The 15,681-nt window shown below is 45.3% G+C and overlaps 1 protein-coding gene across 7 annotated transcripts in view; it reads right to left on the bottom strand.

Moving 5' to 3' along the window:
* OSBPL3 (oxysterol binding protein like 3) overlaps positions 1-15,681 on the bottom strand; it is a 160,311-nt gene that overhangs the window by 32,999 nt on the left and 111,631 nt on the right. For 5 of the 7 annotated variants that reach the window (XM_036010488.1, XM_028526160.2, XM_036010492.1 and 2 more), the window contains 3 exons: positions 9,249-9,376; positions 5,580-5,687; positions 282-416 (listed from right to left, as the gene is read on the bottom strand). In XM_036010488.1, coding sequence (XP_035866381.1) covers positions 282-416; positions 5,580-5,687; positions 9,249-9,376 — 371 coding nt within the window. The remainder of the gene's footprint in view (positions 1-281; positions 417-5,579; positions 5,688-9,248; positions 9,377-15,681) is intronic. The other 2 variants (XM_028526161.2, XM_036010493.1) reach the window with 1 other exon arrangement.

Below are 15,681 nucleotides of genomic sequence, written 5' to 3'. Positions count from 1 at the left end.
TCAAATAGCTAAGAGTCAAAATGATTAGCATGTAATTGAAAAGAGGGATAACGAATCAGGTAACAGAAATAAGGAAGTGCCCAACACCTACTTTTACAAACTTTTTTCTCTAAGATCTTGTATCCTTTTGTGTTTTGGGGGGGTATGAGTTATAAGAAGATCCTCAGAATATAATGGTAGAAAGCAGCAATGGAGTTTAGTGTTTCTAAATATGGGCATCAGAGAATGGGTAAAGCAACCAGAGAGATTCTGGGGCCCCTAACTGGAAGCAGCACTCAAACCTCATTTTCTGAAGAGCTTGGAGATAACAGAACTTCCTGTGCATCAAAAAACTCTGAAAGGGAGTCAGTGATGGAGAGTCGACTCTCATTGGAAAGCTGATGGACCAGAGGTCGGTTGTCATCTGTGGAGTTTTCCTATTGAACACAAAAACAAAAATACATATATTTAGAAACAGTCTCAAGAGCAGCAAAATAAACAACGGATTCTGTAGCATGATAGGCAAGGTCACAGGCCCATGCGAACAAGCAGCTCGAAGCAGAGTTAGCTCCAGAGTGGAGGAGAAACAAGCCTCACACAAAATAAAATGAAAAATGAAGGTCTCCTCCAAACGGGCACCTCACGTACAGGCACATCGCTGGCTGCTCAGGCACGTGAGCAAACTCGAAGCAGAAAAAGACTGTCCAAGTCAGTCTTTGTCCCACTTAAGAGAAAAAAATCCCAACGCTTTCTGAATCACATCCTCTTATTTTCTGCCACTGCAGGATGTTTGAAATTTCCTCTGAATTGTACTGAACGCATGTGTTTGCATGGCTGGTTCAGAGCAATGTAGCTTTCTTCGGCCGCACGTGCTCCCTGAGCCAATATGCTGCTTTTGAGCCATCCGTTGGCAAATGAACAGTGTGTTTTGGTCCAGAAGTGCCCCTGGTGGCAGATCATTCATTATTCATGGATGAAGGAGATAAACTCTTTTCTGTCTCTCCCCAACCACAATGACTCTTCGAGGGAAGGAAATTCCCAGTCCCCTTCAGAAGCCGCTACGCACAAATAGCACAATAGAATATCTCGATTTTCTCATCTGGCCTGGCTCTCCACCCCCTTCTTCACTGCGTCTAGGCTCTAAACTTTCCCACTAGGGCAGGGGTGCCAAACCCATTGTCACGGGGGGCCACATCAGCCTCATGGTTGCCTGCAAAGGGCCGAATGTAATTTTAGGACTGTATAAATGTAACTACTTCTTAACAGTTAAAGCAACAGCTCGGTGCTGCTGCCGGGTAGAAACAAGGTGCCGGGCCAGATAAAACAAGGTAGAGGGCTAGATTTGGCCCTCGGGCCTTGTGTTTGCCAGCTGTGCACTAGAGAATATGCTTTCTATTCAAGTTGTAAGTGAAAATTCTATTTGCCTCAACAAATTGAGCAACTGCTTTGCGCCGGCCATGGAGGGACACGATGATGGGCAAACCAGGTTTCTGGCCTGAATGAGCTTGGCAGAGGACACATCCAGTACACAAGACCAAGACCGTGGAGCATAAGGATTCTAGAAGTGAAGAGGAAGGTGAGATTGAGTCTGTCAGGGGACTCCTGGTGTGGAGAGGGCTTCCCAGAAGAGGTGACACCTGACTTGACCTTGAGGAATGAGCACAGACTCAGGACAGGAGGGTTCGATTCCTCCCAAATGGAGAAGATGGTTGCCCTGGACTTCCCAATAGTTCCCGTTTCTCACTGGGCTGCCAAAGGAGCCGTTTCTACGTCTTTCCCAGAAGTTTTACAAGTTCAGAACACGCTTCCCAGCCTCATAAACAAATTCTACCCGTGATGGGGATGCTAAAACAGGAGGGCCACAGCAGGGTTTCATAATTAATAAAGGGCAAGTGGTCTCTTTATGAAATGTTTACTCCAGGGACGCATTTCAGTGTGTCTCCTTTCCTCCTGGATTCTTCCTATGACAGCTGGCCCAAGGTATTCACTGAAAGATCCTACCCATTTTAATATCTACCCCAGCTTTCCTTTTTTTTTTTTAACAATTTTATTTATTTATTTTAGACAGAGGGGACAGGAGAGAAAGAGGAAGAGAAACATCAGTGTGTGGTTGGCCCCTCACGTGCCCCCTACTAGGGACCTGACCTGGCCCGCAACCCAGGCATGTGTCCTGCCTGGGAATCAAACCAGTGACCCTTTGGTTCGCAGACAGGCGCTCAATGCACTGAGCCACAGCAGCCAGAGCTTTGTATACAGCTTCCTGAAAAGCAGGCTTCTCCTCTACCCGAGGAAAGGATCACTGTAGGACCTGTAAATGACGCACCCCCGCTGCCACCTGCAAACCCAAGGCCTCCCCCGCACAAGGGGTGACGCCGGGGTGAGTAACAGAGCTCCCCGAGCACTTGCCGAAGCAGCGGGGTTGTCCTGTCTCTGGTGAGCCACTGCTACATAAGACTCTCATGATTTATTTACCCGTTCTACTCATTAATTTATCACCAGCCACTCACGCTCTCTCTGCCTTTCACCCAGACTGATGCGTCAGAAGGATTTCTTGGCTGCTTCCTATAAATGCCTACTGATCTCACAGGGTCTTGTACAACACAGGACCTCGTGTGTTAAAATATTAATCTGGACACAACTGTACTTGAACAGTAAAAAAAATATTAATCTAGTCAGTTCAATTAAATAACATCCCCTGAAGTCTGCAAGGCAGGAGCAGTTGTTTATCTACTTTTTACACTACGAAAGGGTAAGTACACGGAGAGAAGGGGGGGAGGGAACAAGCAGTCCCCGCACATTAAAGCCGCCACGGGGTCTGTTTTGATACGTTTCTCTACAATCCTTTTCATATACGTAGTTTTGCTTTGAAATAACTGCCTTTGAAATATCTACCTAATTTATAAACTTCCCCCAAACAACACTGCAGCATAATCATTCTTTTCAAAATTAACATTTCTTCTGAAGATAAAAGTAACATGTGTTCAAAAGAGGACATACAAAAAGCAAATAAGCATCCCATCCAGTTTCATCACCCAGATGTGGCTCCTATTGATCTATTGGTATATTTTTGTATTAAAATATTTGTATAGGGATTTTTTTGAAGTTTGAAAAACTAGGATTGCGCCCTGGCTGGCGTAGCTCAGTGGATTGAGCGCGGGCTGGGAACCAAAGTGTCCCAGGTTCGATTCCCAGCCAGGGTACATTCCTGGGTTGCAGGCCAGAACCCCCAGCAACCGCACATTGATGACTCTCTGTCTCTCTCTCTCTCTCTCTCTCTCTCTCTCTCCCCCCCCCCTTCCCTCTCTAAAAATAAATAAATAAATAAAATATTTAAAAAAAAAAAAAAAAAAAAAAAAAAAAAAGAAAAACTAGGATTGCACTGTACAAAGTCTTGGGTAGTCTGCCATATTCACTTAACATTATATTGTGATCTTTTCCCCAGGCTGTTAAGAGTTCTTGGAGACAATAAGCTTCAGTTGATAGACATCATTTTACATTAATTGTGTGCCACAGAGAACCAATTCCTTCATTGGAAATTGAGGGCGTTTCCAAATTTGTAAAGATGGTGAACGTGTTTGCAAATGTGTCTTTGATTACATTTCATTATTCCTTAAAATCAGTTCTCAGAAGCATTATTTAAGATGTTTAAGGCAAAATACACATGACCTAATTACATTAACAAGTAAAAGAACCCCTATTTTCTCTATACCTATAAGGGCACCAAATACTTTAGACATATTCTGTGCTAATCTAATTATTTTAATTGACATTTATCTCTTAAGATCTAGGTCGAACTTTTTTCCTTTTAAAAAACTACATGTCGAGATGTTAATTTTGGAGGAGGCTAGGTCAGGGTACCTGAGCCCTCCCTCTGCATTTCTTTACAACTTCCTATGAATTTATAAGTATTACTATATAAAACGTTCTAAAAAATTATCTGTATTTAGGGGTTTTGATGAATTGTTTCTCTTTCCCCATTTACTTGTTGAGGTCTTAAGTTGCTTGCTATTATTTATTAATGATTTAAGCATGAAATACATTACCACCTCCTTAGCATTAGCTAAGTTTCTCATTTTTCATTGAAAACATTTTTCCTACTCTATCACCTACATTATTTTTTCACACACACCATTTTTCCCCCCTAGGAACAACGATAGCCAAATCCTGTCAACATTTCTTTTGTAATTGTTCCTATTGCTTTCACACTTAGGAAGTCCTCCCTACTCTAAGCCCTTTGATAAATATTTAAATCAATATTTTTCCATTTGGATTTTTATATTTAACTCTAATTCACTGGCTATTCATTTTCATGTGCAATGGGAGATGCAAACTGCTCTCCAAATTGCCTTTGTGCTGTGCCCACCTAACTGACTGAACCACCGGTCTCCCTCCCCTCGATTTCTGAGCCTCCTCGATCCCGTGTTTTCCTGGCGCAGGCCGACAGCGAAGGCCACCCCAGGTGATGCAGGGGTGCTCGAGGCTGCGGGAGATTCCGTCTCAGTCTGGGCCAGAATGACTGAGAAGATCTCTTGGGGGGAGCAAAAGTGTAGAGGTAGTTCACAGGCGACCAAAGCTTGGTCTCAGGCATAGTAAGAGGCCTGTGGGCTCTGTGGAGAGAAGGCACCGCCCTCAGCAGAAGAGAGGGTGCCACCCGCCATCACGTGGCCGCCTGTGCTCCAAACGGCCCTGAAGGCCCCTGGGCGTGGCACGCTGGGCACCGACCCACTTTATCCCCTCCTCATTGTCACACTGCAGAATTCCCAAGGAGCGAAGGGATTGTGTGAGGTTTTGTTTTCTTTGAGGACAGGAAAGGGAGAAAGATGGATTAGGTATTAGAAATTCCTTTTAAAATGTACACACGTGAACCTTGTATGTTACCTTCCTTATTTTTTATTTGAAATGCACTCAGTCTAATAAATGTGTGAATAAAATATTCAGCATATCTGAGGCAGGCATATAAATACGAGAGATAGCTATAAAACAGGTTTAACCCTAATTACCCATTTCCATTTCTCAAGCAATTCATTTGTATTTTTCTGAAATTTCTCACTGCAAACACACTCAAAGAGTATTTTAGATGAACACCGCAAGTCTTAAGAAAAGACATTTTTAAGGAACTATTAACTGGCCAAAACCCTTCAATTGTAGTAAGAGTCTTTTTTCCCTCATTGGGTAAGGCTGTGCTTTTAAAAGGAAAGAAAAGAAAAAAAATCATGGGAAAGGAAGAAGGGAACGGCCAAGAAGAGAGAGAGGGGGCCGCACAGAGGAAGCACAGATGCCGGCGGGGAACTGGGAGGCCAAGGTCAGGGACATCGGGGTTTCTTGGGGAGTAAGAGGAGAAACTGTTCATCTCTCCGCAGTTCCCACGGCAGTCACACCTAGTGGAATGGGGTGGGGGGGTACTTGAGAGAAAAGTGGGGGAAAGAAACACAAAGGGAAGAAGAGTTCTGGGGGGAAAACAGTCTTTAACATGCAGGTAGCAGCAGAGTCAGGAGGGCCTGGCACCCCGGCCGCTGTGGGTGTGGCGGTGGGTGCGAGCCGCCCTCTTGGGGGGGGCAGGGGGACCACGGAGACGCCACGGGAGGAGAAGCCTTACCCACCTCTGCCAGACTGTCCGCCGACCTGGCAGCAGCCGGGGGGTCGAGCAGCAGAGACTCGGCATGGATTCTGCATAAGCGTTCTTTAAGGTCTGTGTTTTGTGCTAGGGCCTGGAACACGTTAAAAATAGCGTTTCAGAAAAGCGCCACAGTGGGCCGCGTGCAGGAGCCCCGAGGGGGCACGTCCTGGTGGGCTTCTCTCCCGGAGTGCCACCCAACGGGACACGGGTTCTGAGATGCCTGGGAAATGAAAGAAAACTCTGGAAGCAGTGGCCCTTCTCTAGTCCCATTTCCAGAGACGGGAGGAGGGGCTGTTAGGAAGGCTTTCTTTTTGACGGGGAAGGAAATCACAAACACCTTCAGCTCTTCTTCTGACCAGCAGTTTCCCGGCTGTATCCACAGTGTCCCTCAGTGTCCCCAGGGGCCTGGCTCTAGGGCCCCACTGATACCCAAATCCACGGATGCTCATGTCCCTTTTATAAAATCTTCTCATATACTTTGAAGCATCTCCAGATTACTTATAATACTACATACCATATAAATGCTGTGTAAACAGTATACAGGTACACTGAGGTATACTGTGTTGTTTAGGGAATAATGACAAGAAAAAATGTATGTGTTCAGTACAGACCCAGCCATCACAATCACCACGACCTTCATAGGCCCAACTACACAGTACACTTCAGCGGCAATGTGACATTTTTTAAAAATAATATTTTCTATCCTTGGTTGGGTAAATCCGTGGATGTGGAAGCTGTGGATACAGAGGGCTACTGTAGTCTCTTTGTGGAAGTCACTCCCAAATGATTCCAAGCTTCTTTCACCTTTAGAAAAAGATGCAGCTCTCACTCCTTATGATTGGCTATATTTTAATGTTATTTAATGATCACACCAGTTGAATTGAATCTTAGAAAGTAGAATTTTGTGGAGGATTAATTGTATTGTTCCCCAGTATAGGTGCTGATTGTTGTATTCATTCTTTATGATTATGATTAAGATATTTGATTAAAAAAAAACAACAACTCACTTACCTGGATCAGGGCTAAGAGCCAGGGCCCTGGCCACGGGAGGCGGGGGCGAGGTGGGGACACATGGATGCCCACCCCTGGCCTCTCTTATCCCCCGCTGGGCTGGGCTGATTTCCTAACCCAACCGCCCACCCGGGAAGGAACTGGCCTGGCGGCAAAGGAAGATGTTGCCGTCATGCTTCTTGACCAACCCTTCTCCAAGCGCTCTGTCTTGGGAAAGGAACAAGTTCCGCAGACACTCCCATGATGGGCTCCTCGCTGCCTGCACACAGACCCACCCCGCCCGTCTCCCCCACGCTCTCCCGGGCGCCTCGGGGCCTCCCACCCACCAGGGCCCACACACAGGTCCCCTGTGGAGAAACAGAAGCCTGTGGCCCTGTCTAATCCACGGCCAGGGTCTCAAGCAAGGATTTTGGTTTTATTTGTTAGTGCCGTGGATGGAATGGGTTATTTGGAAATTCTCGAAAATCATTTAGGAAATCCTGAGTAAAAGTTTCTTAAACACACAGAACAGGGATTGTTATAAGTAGCAACAATCTCTACACTGTATTCTGGCCGGTGTGTCGCTGGTATCTTAGTATAAGTGGCTAGAATCCATACCCGTGGCTAGAATCTTACTATGGCTTCAAAAATGTGTGAGTTTACGAGCTTCTTTTTCCTTTGCAAGCTACAGGCAGAAAAAGAAAGATATCAAGACTGCACAGACAGCACAACGTACCCAGCCTGATAGCCCCAAGACGGCTCTATCGGGGGTCCAAGACAAAAAGGAAAGAATCTTCTGATGCAGCTTAAGTTTCCATGATCCTGAACAGGGGTGACAAGGAATCCTTTGGCGAAGGCAATGACACCTTTGGCCTGGGCTACCGTGGCCAAACGCGCATCGATGGCCCCACCAGCCCAGCAGATTACCTAGAGGAGGCCAGGCTCCACAGGGAGGAGGCCAGAGCTCCATGGGGAGAGGGCAGGGGAGAGGACGACCACAGTGAAAGGGACTTGGAGAGCCCATAAGAGGGAGCTACCTTCTAAAAGCACTGAAAGCAACCTGGGAACAATAATAAATGCTTTTTTACCAGTAAATAAACTTAAAAAATAAAGCACCCCCTTGCTTCTCTCAGACCAAGTGAACGCCCCGTGTGAGCTGGCCACTAGAGTCCAAAAGGCGGCATTTCTATCTCTGACCTCGAGGACCCCAGAGCTCCTCAAGGCAGACGTCATTAAGGCTCTACACATGAGGTCGGTCCACATTACTTCTTGTTTCTTTCAAAGGTAACATTCGTGGAATGTTCGACCGAGTGACTATTCCTGAAGTGTTTTATTAGGTACTACTGGCCATGCATTTACCATGAACGTCGCACCAGGAACCTTACTCGCTTTCTCAGTAGCATGGTGACAGGGAACGTGAGTGATACGTTCCCGCTCTCTCAGCTGGCTTCTGAAAACAAGATCCTAGAATTCGTGGCCCCTCCCTAAGCCTAAATAGCAAGTTTAGTATGTCTGCAGATGATAATTTCACAGGGGCACACACACTCTCCTTTTACCACAGGAAATCTGAAGCAGGAACAAAAGCAGGAGCAAATAAGCATGCGATTTTGAAAGTTCTCTAGCTTTTTGTAGATACAAAGGGAGCAGCCAGACAACATCAGCCATTAGAAAGAAGGGTTCTAGGAGCCCTTCACGGAAGCCTAACTGTTCTGACGGATGAGCTGGAGCAGATGACAAAAAGGAGAGACAGGGAGTGAAAGACGGAGCAGCTCCCTGGGGAACATCTGGCGCTGGACAGGGGTTCTCCTGCTGTCACACAGGCAGACGATGACCTTCAGGGCAAAGACTCATCTCTCTCTGCCCATGGGCGGGACGGCGGGTGGGGGAGCTAAGTGTTGCCTACTATCAAATCAAATCAAATACAATCAAATCAAATACAATCATACCCCAGTACTCGTCAGCTTCAGACCTTTTCAAACCTGGTACTCGCCACATTTTGATGAGAAAAAGTTTCAGCACTTGGCACTTGCTCAGGGCTCATCGCACATGCTAGAACTTGTATGAGGCATGACAACACCCCATGAAAGAAAATTTTTAATGGCAAAAATTTGTTTGGTGCTCATCGGTTTCGGCACTCATCACAAGTTCCAGAATGAATTAACGACGAGCACCGAGGTACCACTGTAATTTTCACATCTCTGAAAGAATGGGAGTCAGAATCGGTGCTGTGAAGCAGAGAAGATCAGAGGGAATTTAAAATTTTGCTCTACGGCCTGTTATTTGGAAAGTCAATCAAAGCTTGTGAAGTCTTAGGTGCAGAAATCTCCCAACTGTCAGATTTTTGTAAGCATTAGCAAACCAGTGTCTGTCAGACGCACACAAACACACAACAAAAGCTTTCCAGAAACAGAAGAATCAAGACGAAGAGAGGAAACCAAACCTGAAGTATCTTATGCTCAATGAAATGCTAGCTCCTAGGATTGGGGGTGGGCTTAGTTTGGGTCTTGAAGAAGATCTGAAGAAAGGCTAGATAGAATACCATTTAGATCATTTGTTTGGTTTTCTCATGAATTTTCAGCACAAGCGTGGAGGTGGAAAGCGCGGGACATTCATGAGCCAGGCCCCGTGGTCAGGTGTGTCCGTGCACAGGCGGGGCACTTACGGAGGACAGGGCGCGCTTCAGGCCCACCACCTGGGCCGACGGGGACGAGACATCCTGCTCCAGCAGCTGCTTCAGCTTCTCTCTCTCCGCGGATATGGTGTTGAAAGCTGACCTTAAAGTGAAGTAAACTATAAAGATATAATCATTATGAGAAGGAATGCAGGAAGAGGCGTGGTTAAAAACGAGACACAGAGAGATGTATTTCTTAGAAAAGTTAACAGCCCTGAATATTTTGAGCACGGGAAAGGCACACTCTAAATTGACTGTTGAAACACGCATCTGGAAATGCACAACACCGAGAGGGCACCCTAAGGTAACCTACGGACTCTGGGTGACAATGACGTTTCAATGTAGGGGTACTGATTGGAACAAAATGGACCGCTCTGGTGGGATGCTGATAGTGGGAGAGGCTGTGTGTGTGAGTGTGGGGGGGGGGGTGGTTTGTATATGCTGATCCTGTGCTTTATAAGCTCAATTCTGCTGTGAACCTAAGATTGCTTTAAGAAAAGTCTATTCAATTTTTTAAATCACATTTGTCAATTCCAAAGCACCTACCCACTATAAAATTCCATAATTGTATGACTTATCACCAGGACGTTTTGACACTTGAAAGGACTATACTTCCGGATTCTTATTAATGTTGAGTTTTGCTTTTAAGACTGGAAATGTTTGAAAACAAAGCTATTTGGTTCTCAGGGTAAAAATAGTAACAATGTAGTAGGGGAACTAAAGCAGCACCTTAACTAGGTGACCAAAATTAACCACCAATGAGTCAGATGGGTTTTGTGTTACGTGGGGGTGAAACACCCTGAAAAAGACACACCGTCATTCTTGTTGTACACCAGCCAGGGACGGACAATCTGAGCATGATCACGAGAAAACATCAGATGACCCCGAATAAGGAACATCCTATTTTCAAAATTTGGCCTATGTATCAATTTCATTAAAGCAAAAGAAAGGCTGAGGAACTGTTACCAATTAAAGGGGACTGAACGAGCATGACAATTATATACAGTACCTGATGGACTAGAACTCAGGGGTGTCGAACTCATTTTCACTGGGGGCCACATCAGCCTCTAGGTTACCTTCAAGGGCTCACTGTAATTTTAGGACTGTGTAAATGTAACTACTTTTTAACTAGGGCCAAGGAGCTCGGCGCTGCCACCGGGTAAAAACAAGGTGCTGGGCCGGATAAAACAAGGTGGAGGGCCGGATTCGGCCCAAGGGCCTTGTGTTTGCCACCGGTGAACCAGATCCTATACTGAAAGGGGAACGTGCTATCAAAGAACATTCCTGGGATAACTGACCACATTTGAGTAAGGAGGCAGAAGAGGTAACAGCACTGTTTCAATGCTAAATTTCCTGGATTCCATAACTCCACTGTGGTTAAGAATACCCCTATTCTTAGGAAATGTACACTATGATATAAATGCATTAAAAAGGCATGACATAGGATTCCTACTCTCGCAGCTCAGAAAAATAAGCACACGTGCATGTGGATATGTGTAGAAAGAGGTAAAATGTGTGGCAAAATATTAAAAATGGTGAATTTGGGTAAAGTACATATAGGAGTTATTGGTATTATTCTTATAACTTGTTGATAAGTTTGAAATCATTTCAGAATACATAAGGTGTTACCTACCCTCTTCCTTGTTAGTCTTTCCAGCTGCTTGACCCAGAACACCCCACCTCTAACCCGGCAGCCAGCTGCTCTGCTCACTTCAGTGAGTATTCAGGTACAACGGGAGCTTGGCACTATTAGGCACTCAGATGCCGGCACTGATGTTTAAACAGCCCAAGTGCCCCTCAACAGGTGAGTGGATAAAAAAGCCGCGGTACATTTACACGATGGAATACTACTCAGCAGTAGGAGAAATTTTACTTTTTGCAACAGCATGGATGGACCTCGAGAGTATTAGGCTAAGTGAAATAAGCTGGTCAGAGCAAGACAAATACCACAGGATTGATTTCACTTGAATCCACTTACATGCGGATTCTAATGAACAAAATAATGTAACAACAGAATAGAAACAGAATCATAAACACATAGGAGAGAAGTTGTCAAAGGGGAGGGTACTCGGGGGCTGGGTGAAAAAAGTGAAGGGATTGAAAAACCACACAGACACAGACAATAGGATGGTGACCGTCAGAGGGGAGGCGGGTGGGGGGAGGTAGAAGAGGGCCAAGTGGGGCTAAATGGTGGCGGAGGAGACTTGACCTTGGGTGCTAAGCACACAGTGCAGTATGCAGATGCTGTGGTATTGAGTCGTATACTTGAAACCTGTGTGGTTTTATTAACCAATGCCACCCCAATGAATTCAATTTAAAACACCCACTAATACATACAGCAAAACAGGTCATCAGGTGTTGGGCACAGAATGTACACATGACCTCCTACAAATGAGGAAAGTGCCATCTAAATTACTGGTGATGGCCATCACATCTGAATATCATCTCCCCCATCTCCTTCATTATACTTTGTTTCAGAAGGGCAGGAAGAACGACGAGACATACTTCTCAAATGGCCTGGTGTATTATTGAATCCCATGGCTCTGGATTTTTTAGAGACAGTTATTCAAGAGTGGCCCACTTAGTATGACGGGAACTACAGGCGCATTATTGGCTGGCTTCTTTCCGTTCACAGCCGTGAGGATGACCGAACCTTCCCGTAGGCTGCCGCTGAAATGGTCTGAGGCTGTGGTGTTGAGCAGTGGACTTCGAGCATGTTCACAGTCATAGCACAAATAAACACTCTGTTTAAAAACACACACATTGTGGTGCTTCTGTCTACATAAGACAGAGGTCACAGGTCAACAGGTACTGAATTTTCTAATAACGGCTATGGAACACACTCAGCTCTTTGATTTAAAGGGTTCGATTGCGCTGAAATGAAATGGCGGGCAGCCCCGCAGAGTGACCAGCAGTGTGGGCTCCAGCACCAGCCCTGGACTTGCCCCAGCTCCATCCCTCCCTCGCCGTGCGACCAGGGGCAAGTGTATGATGACGCGGTTTCCTCATTTGTGGATGGGGATGGTAATAGCGTTTACTTCCTAAGACCATGAGGGGATTAATAGGATAAAGCAGGTAAAGCACTAGCCCACTGCAGAGCACAGAATAAATAACAGATGTTACTGTGATGGTAACAGGGATGGTGAGGAGAGAAGCGCAGGACAAGGCCAAACGGTGGAGACTGCGGTCTTCCGAAATACAGGCAGCAGCTTTAGGGGGGTGCTTTCCTCTGTTGCCAGGACAACGCCTACAGATAACTGCCTGCAGGGCAGGGGTTCTATGAGTGAGGGGTTGACCAGACTCTGTGGAGCGGTGGGAGAGCAGACCCAGCTGGAAAGCACCGAGCCCCCAATGGAGTCACAGCCTCTCGTGCCCTCATAGGCGCTCCCTCCCGGCCTGGGCGACGCCGCAGAACACGCCACCCAGCTGAGTGGGTCCTGGGGAGCTGCCACTTTACTGCCGTTGTTTTGAAGTTTCTCTAGTTTATTATTAGAATTCTTTCCTGTTTAACATTGAGGTAAAATTAATAATATAACATTCGTTTCAGGTATACAACAAAATGATTCAATATTTGTACACACTGCAAAATGATCACTGTAGTAAGTCTAGTTAACATTCATGACCTTACCTAATTGCAAAAAATTTTTTTTCACTGTCTTATTTATTGCTCTAAATTAAATAAATGTGGCACTCAGCTGGTCACCACTTTACTAAATCAATTCCTCTGGCTTCCAGATGGCCTGCCCAGTTGAACACTGGGCAGTCAACCACACTGGAAGATTCCTATTAAAATTTTTTAATTGGTAGAACATACACCATTTGGTTCAAAATGCATAGCTGATAAGACTGTGGTGGGCATAAAGTTAGCAGAAAGAACCTCATATAGTCTCTTTCTTTCTTTCTTTCTTTCCTTCCTCCCTCCCTCCCTCCCTCCCTCCCTCCCTCCCTCCTTTCTTTCTTTCTTTCTTTCCTCCCTCCCTCCCTCCCTTCTTTCTTTCTTTCAGAGGGTAGGGGGCAGGGAAGGGAGGGGGGATAGAGAAACATCAATTGGTTGCCTCCCATACGCTCTCTTACCTGGGACTCAGCCCACAATGTAGGTACATGCCCTGACCAAGAATCAAACCCGTGACCTTCCGTTTTATGGGATGCTGCTCCAACCAACTGAGCCACACTGGCCAGGGCATAGTCACTGTATTTAATTTTAAGGTGTAAAGCACTCTCTAAGCCACATGACAAAAGGGCTCAGAAGCCCAGGTCCGCATGCACTAAATTTCTTCAATGACTGCTTGGGCTCCCTCAGGGGACATTAAAACAGTCCTTCACAGCAGCCTCATGACCTGGCACACACAGAGCGCTGACTAAAGGCTGCTCATAGGGGGTCACATTTACATTAATCACCGAAGACACAGAACCTCAGAGGTCAGGAATATTCTCTGTGACGGGAGAGCTTCCTTATAGATTTCTAACACGATGCCAGAGAAAAAGAACGCTGAATGGCCGTGTCCTGTCAACGGGTATCTGATAATAAACAAGACCACATAAAAGTCTTAGGCGCTCACAACTGCCCGGAACCTCAATGATCATGAAGGCCACCGCCACACAGAATGACCAGCAGCTCTCCACCTCCAAGGCCCTTGTTGAACTGTCTTTGGTTCCACGCTTCTCAGAGCATTCGGTGTCTCCCAAAGTGGTCCACTCTTCTGGGGTCAGGAAGTCCTTTGGGTTCCTAACTTGACATTGTCCCCAGTGGCTCCTCCTTGGCAAACAACTACTTCCTCTTCCTGAGGTTTTCAAATATTGGAAGGCAATTCTGGCATCTTGGTTTCCTCATCTCTCTCCCAGGCTATCTTCAGCCATTTCTCAGGTCCCCTCACGGTACTTAGAGGGACTGGGGTCGAGCCTCTTACAGAACAGAATGCCATAGGCATCACACAGCTGACACTTCGTGGTCACTACCTGTATGCTCCTCTGGAATTTTCTCTGCATCAGAAAGGGATAAGGTCTTAAGGAAGACGGGACAATCACAAATGTCACCTTTCTGGTAGCAGTGTGGTAAAAGGTTAAGAAATTTTGTAACAAGGCCAACGTGACCCACAATCCTGCCTCTACCACTCAGTTACTGTTTAGATATCAGACACACCATCAGTTTCCACCTCTGTATGTGTGGGTGATGCCCATGTCTCAAGAATGCTTTAAGGAAACAGTGAAAAAACATGCTATTATATAGCACCCAACACACAGTAGGACTCACGATTTACCTTTCCCTGTTTTGAATTGAAACCACATTTTGGTGAATTTTCTTTAGAATGTTAACATCCCTAAACTATCTGGGGTGGTTTGATCTTTGGTAATCTGAGTCCCTTAATTTTCAAACCTCATAGAATGTTGAGGGTTTTAAAATGCTTTCTAAACTATATTTTATCTAAATGGTTCTTTAAATTTAAGTGTATGGACTGATTTAATTAAATGGTCCTACTTACTGATTATTTACATAAATACAATTGCTTAGCAGATCTTTATGCTAAATTATGTTTGATAAATGATATGGCTTTTCTTTAAGCCATATATGAGTATATCTTTTAGCTTTTAATTGATGAAAATAATGTCACTGTGACATACTTGGTTTTTTATTCAATGCTTCCATATGCTCAAAACCATTAAAAAAGTGACCACTCAATTTGACTTTGGTTGGTAAACACACAATATAAAGATGATGTATCACAGAATTGTACACTCAAAACCTATAATAATCTTATTAACCAATATCGCCCCAATAAATTTAATTTAAAGATAAAAATAAATAAGTAAATAAATAAACAAAATGATCACTCAGTTAAAACTCAACACGGGAAGAGATCCAAAAACAAAAGACTATCAAGTTTAATAGAATTTAATATTGTTCTATTGCTAGCCTTTACATCTGTACATGAAGATGTCTCTCACTGAAAACACCTTCCACAGACTGCAGAAGTATCTGTGAAACCTCAGGTTTTCCCTTCCAAGGGAGACCGTGAACTTCCACTTCGATCTGGAGCACCCTGACCCCAGTCCTATACGACTCCTGGCTTCCCACCCTAAATCTGCTCCCCAAGTCCAGTCATTTCGGTTCCTGTCACTACTGGAACTCTCATAAAATATCCTTGTAACAATATGCAACAGTATGAATTATTTCTATTCGGTGCAAATTGATCATGGAAGACCATTACAGGATCAGAGAGCTAAAAGAGTCAGAACAACCACTTAGGACGTCTCACAGATGCGGCAGCTGAGGCCCAGGGAGGTCCGGCGCGGCCGAATGCCCGCAGCCAGTCCGCCACAGAGGTGGCGCAGGATGAACGCCTGCCCTCTGACTCAGCGGGCGTGGGGGCTAGCTCCAAAGGGGCTTGTGATTTGCAGTGTTCCTGAAGTATGTTCTTAAGAAATT

This window comes from Phyllostomus discolor, chromosome 10 (genome assembly GCF_004126475.2).
Source record: "Phyllostomus discolor isolate MPI-MPIP mPhyDis1 chromosome 10, mPhyDis1.pri.v3, whole genome shotgun sequence".
NCBI classification, from domain to species: domain Eukaryota; kingdom Metazoa; phylum Chordata; class Mammalia; order Chiroptera; family Phyllostomidae; genus Phyllostomus; species Phyllostomus discolor.
The sequence above is the reverse complement of the archived record's forward strand: the minus strand, read 5'-3'. Positions and strand labels throughout refer to the sequence as shown.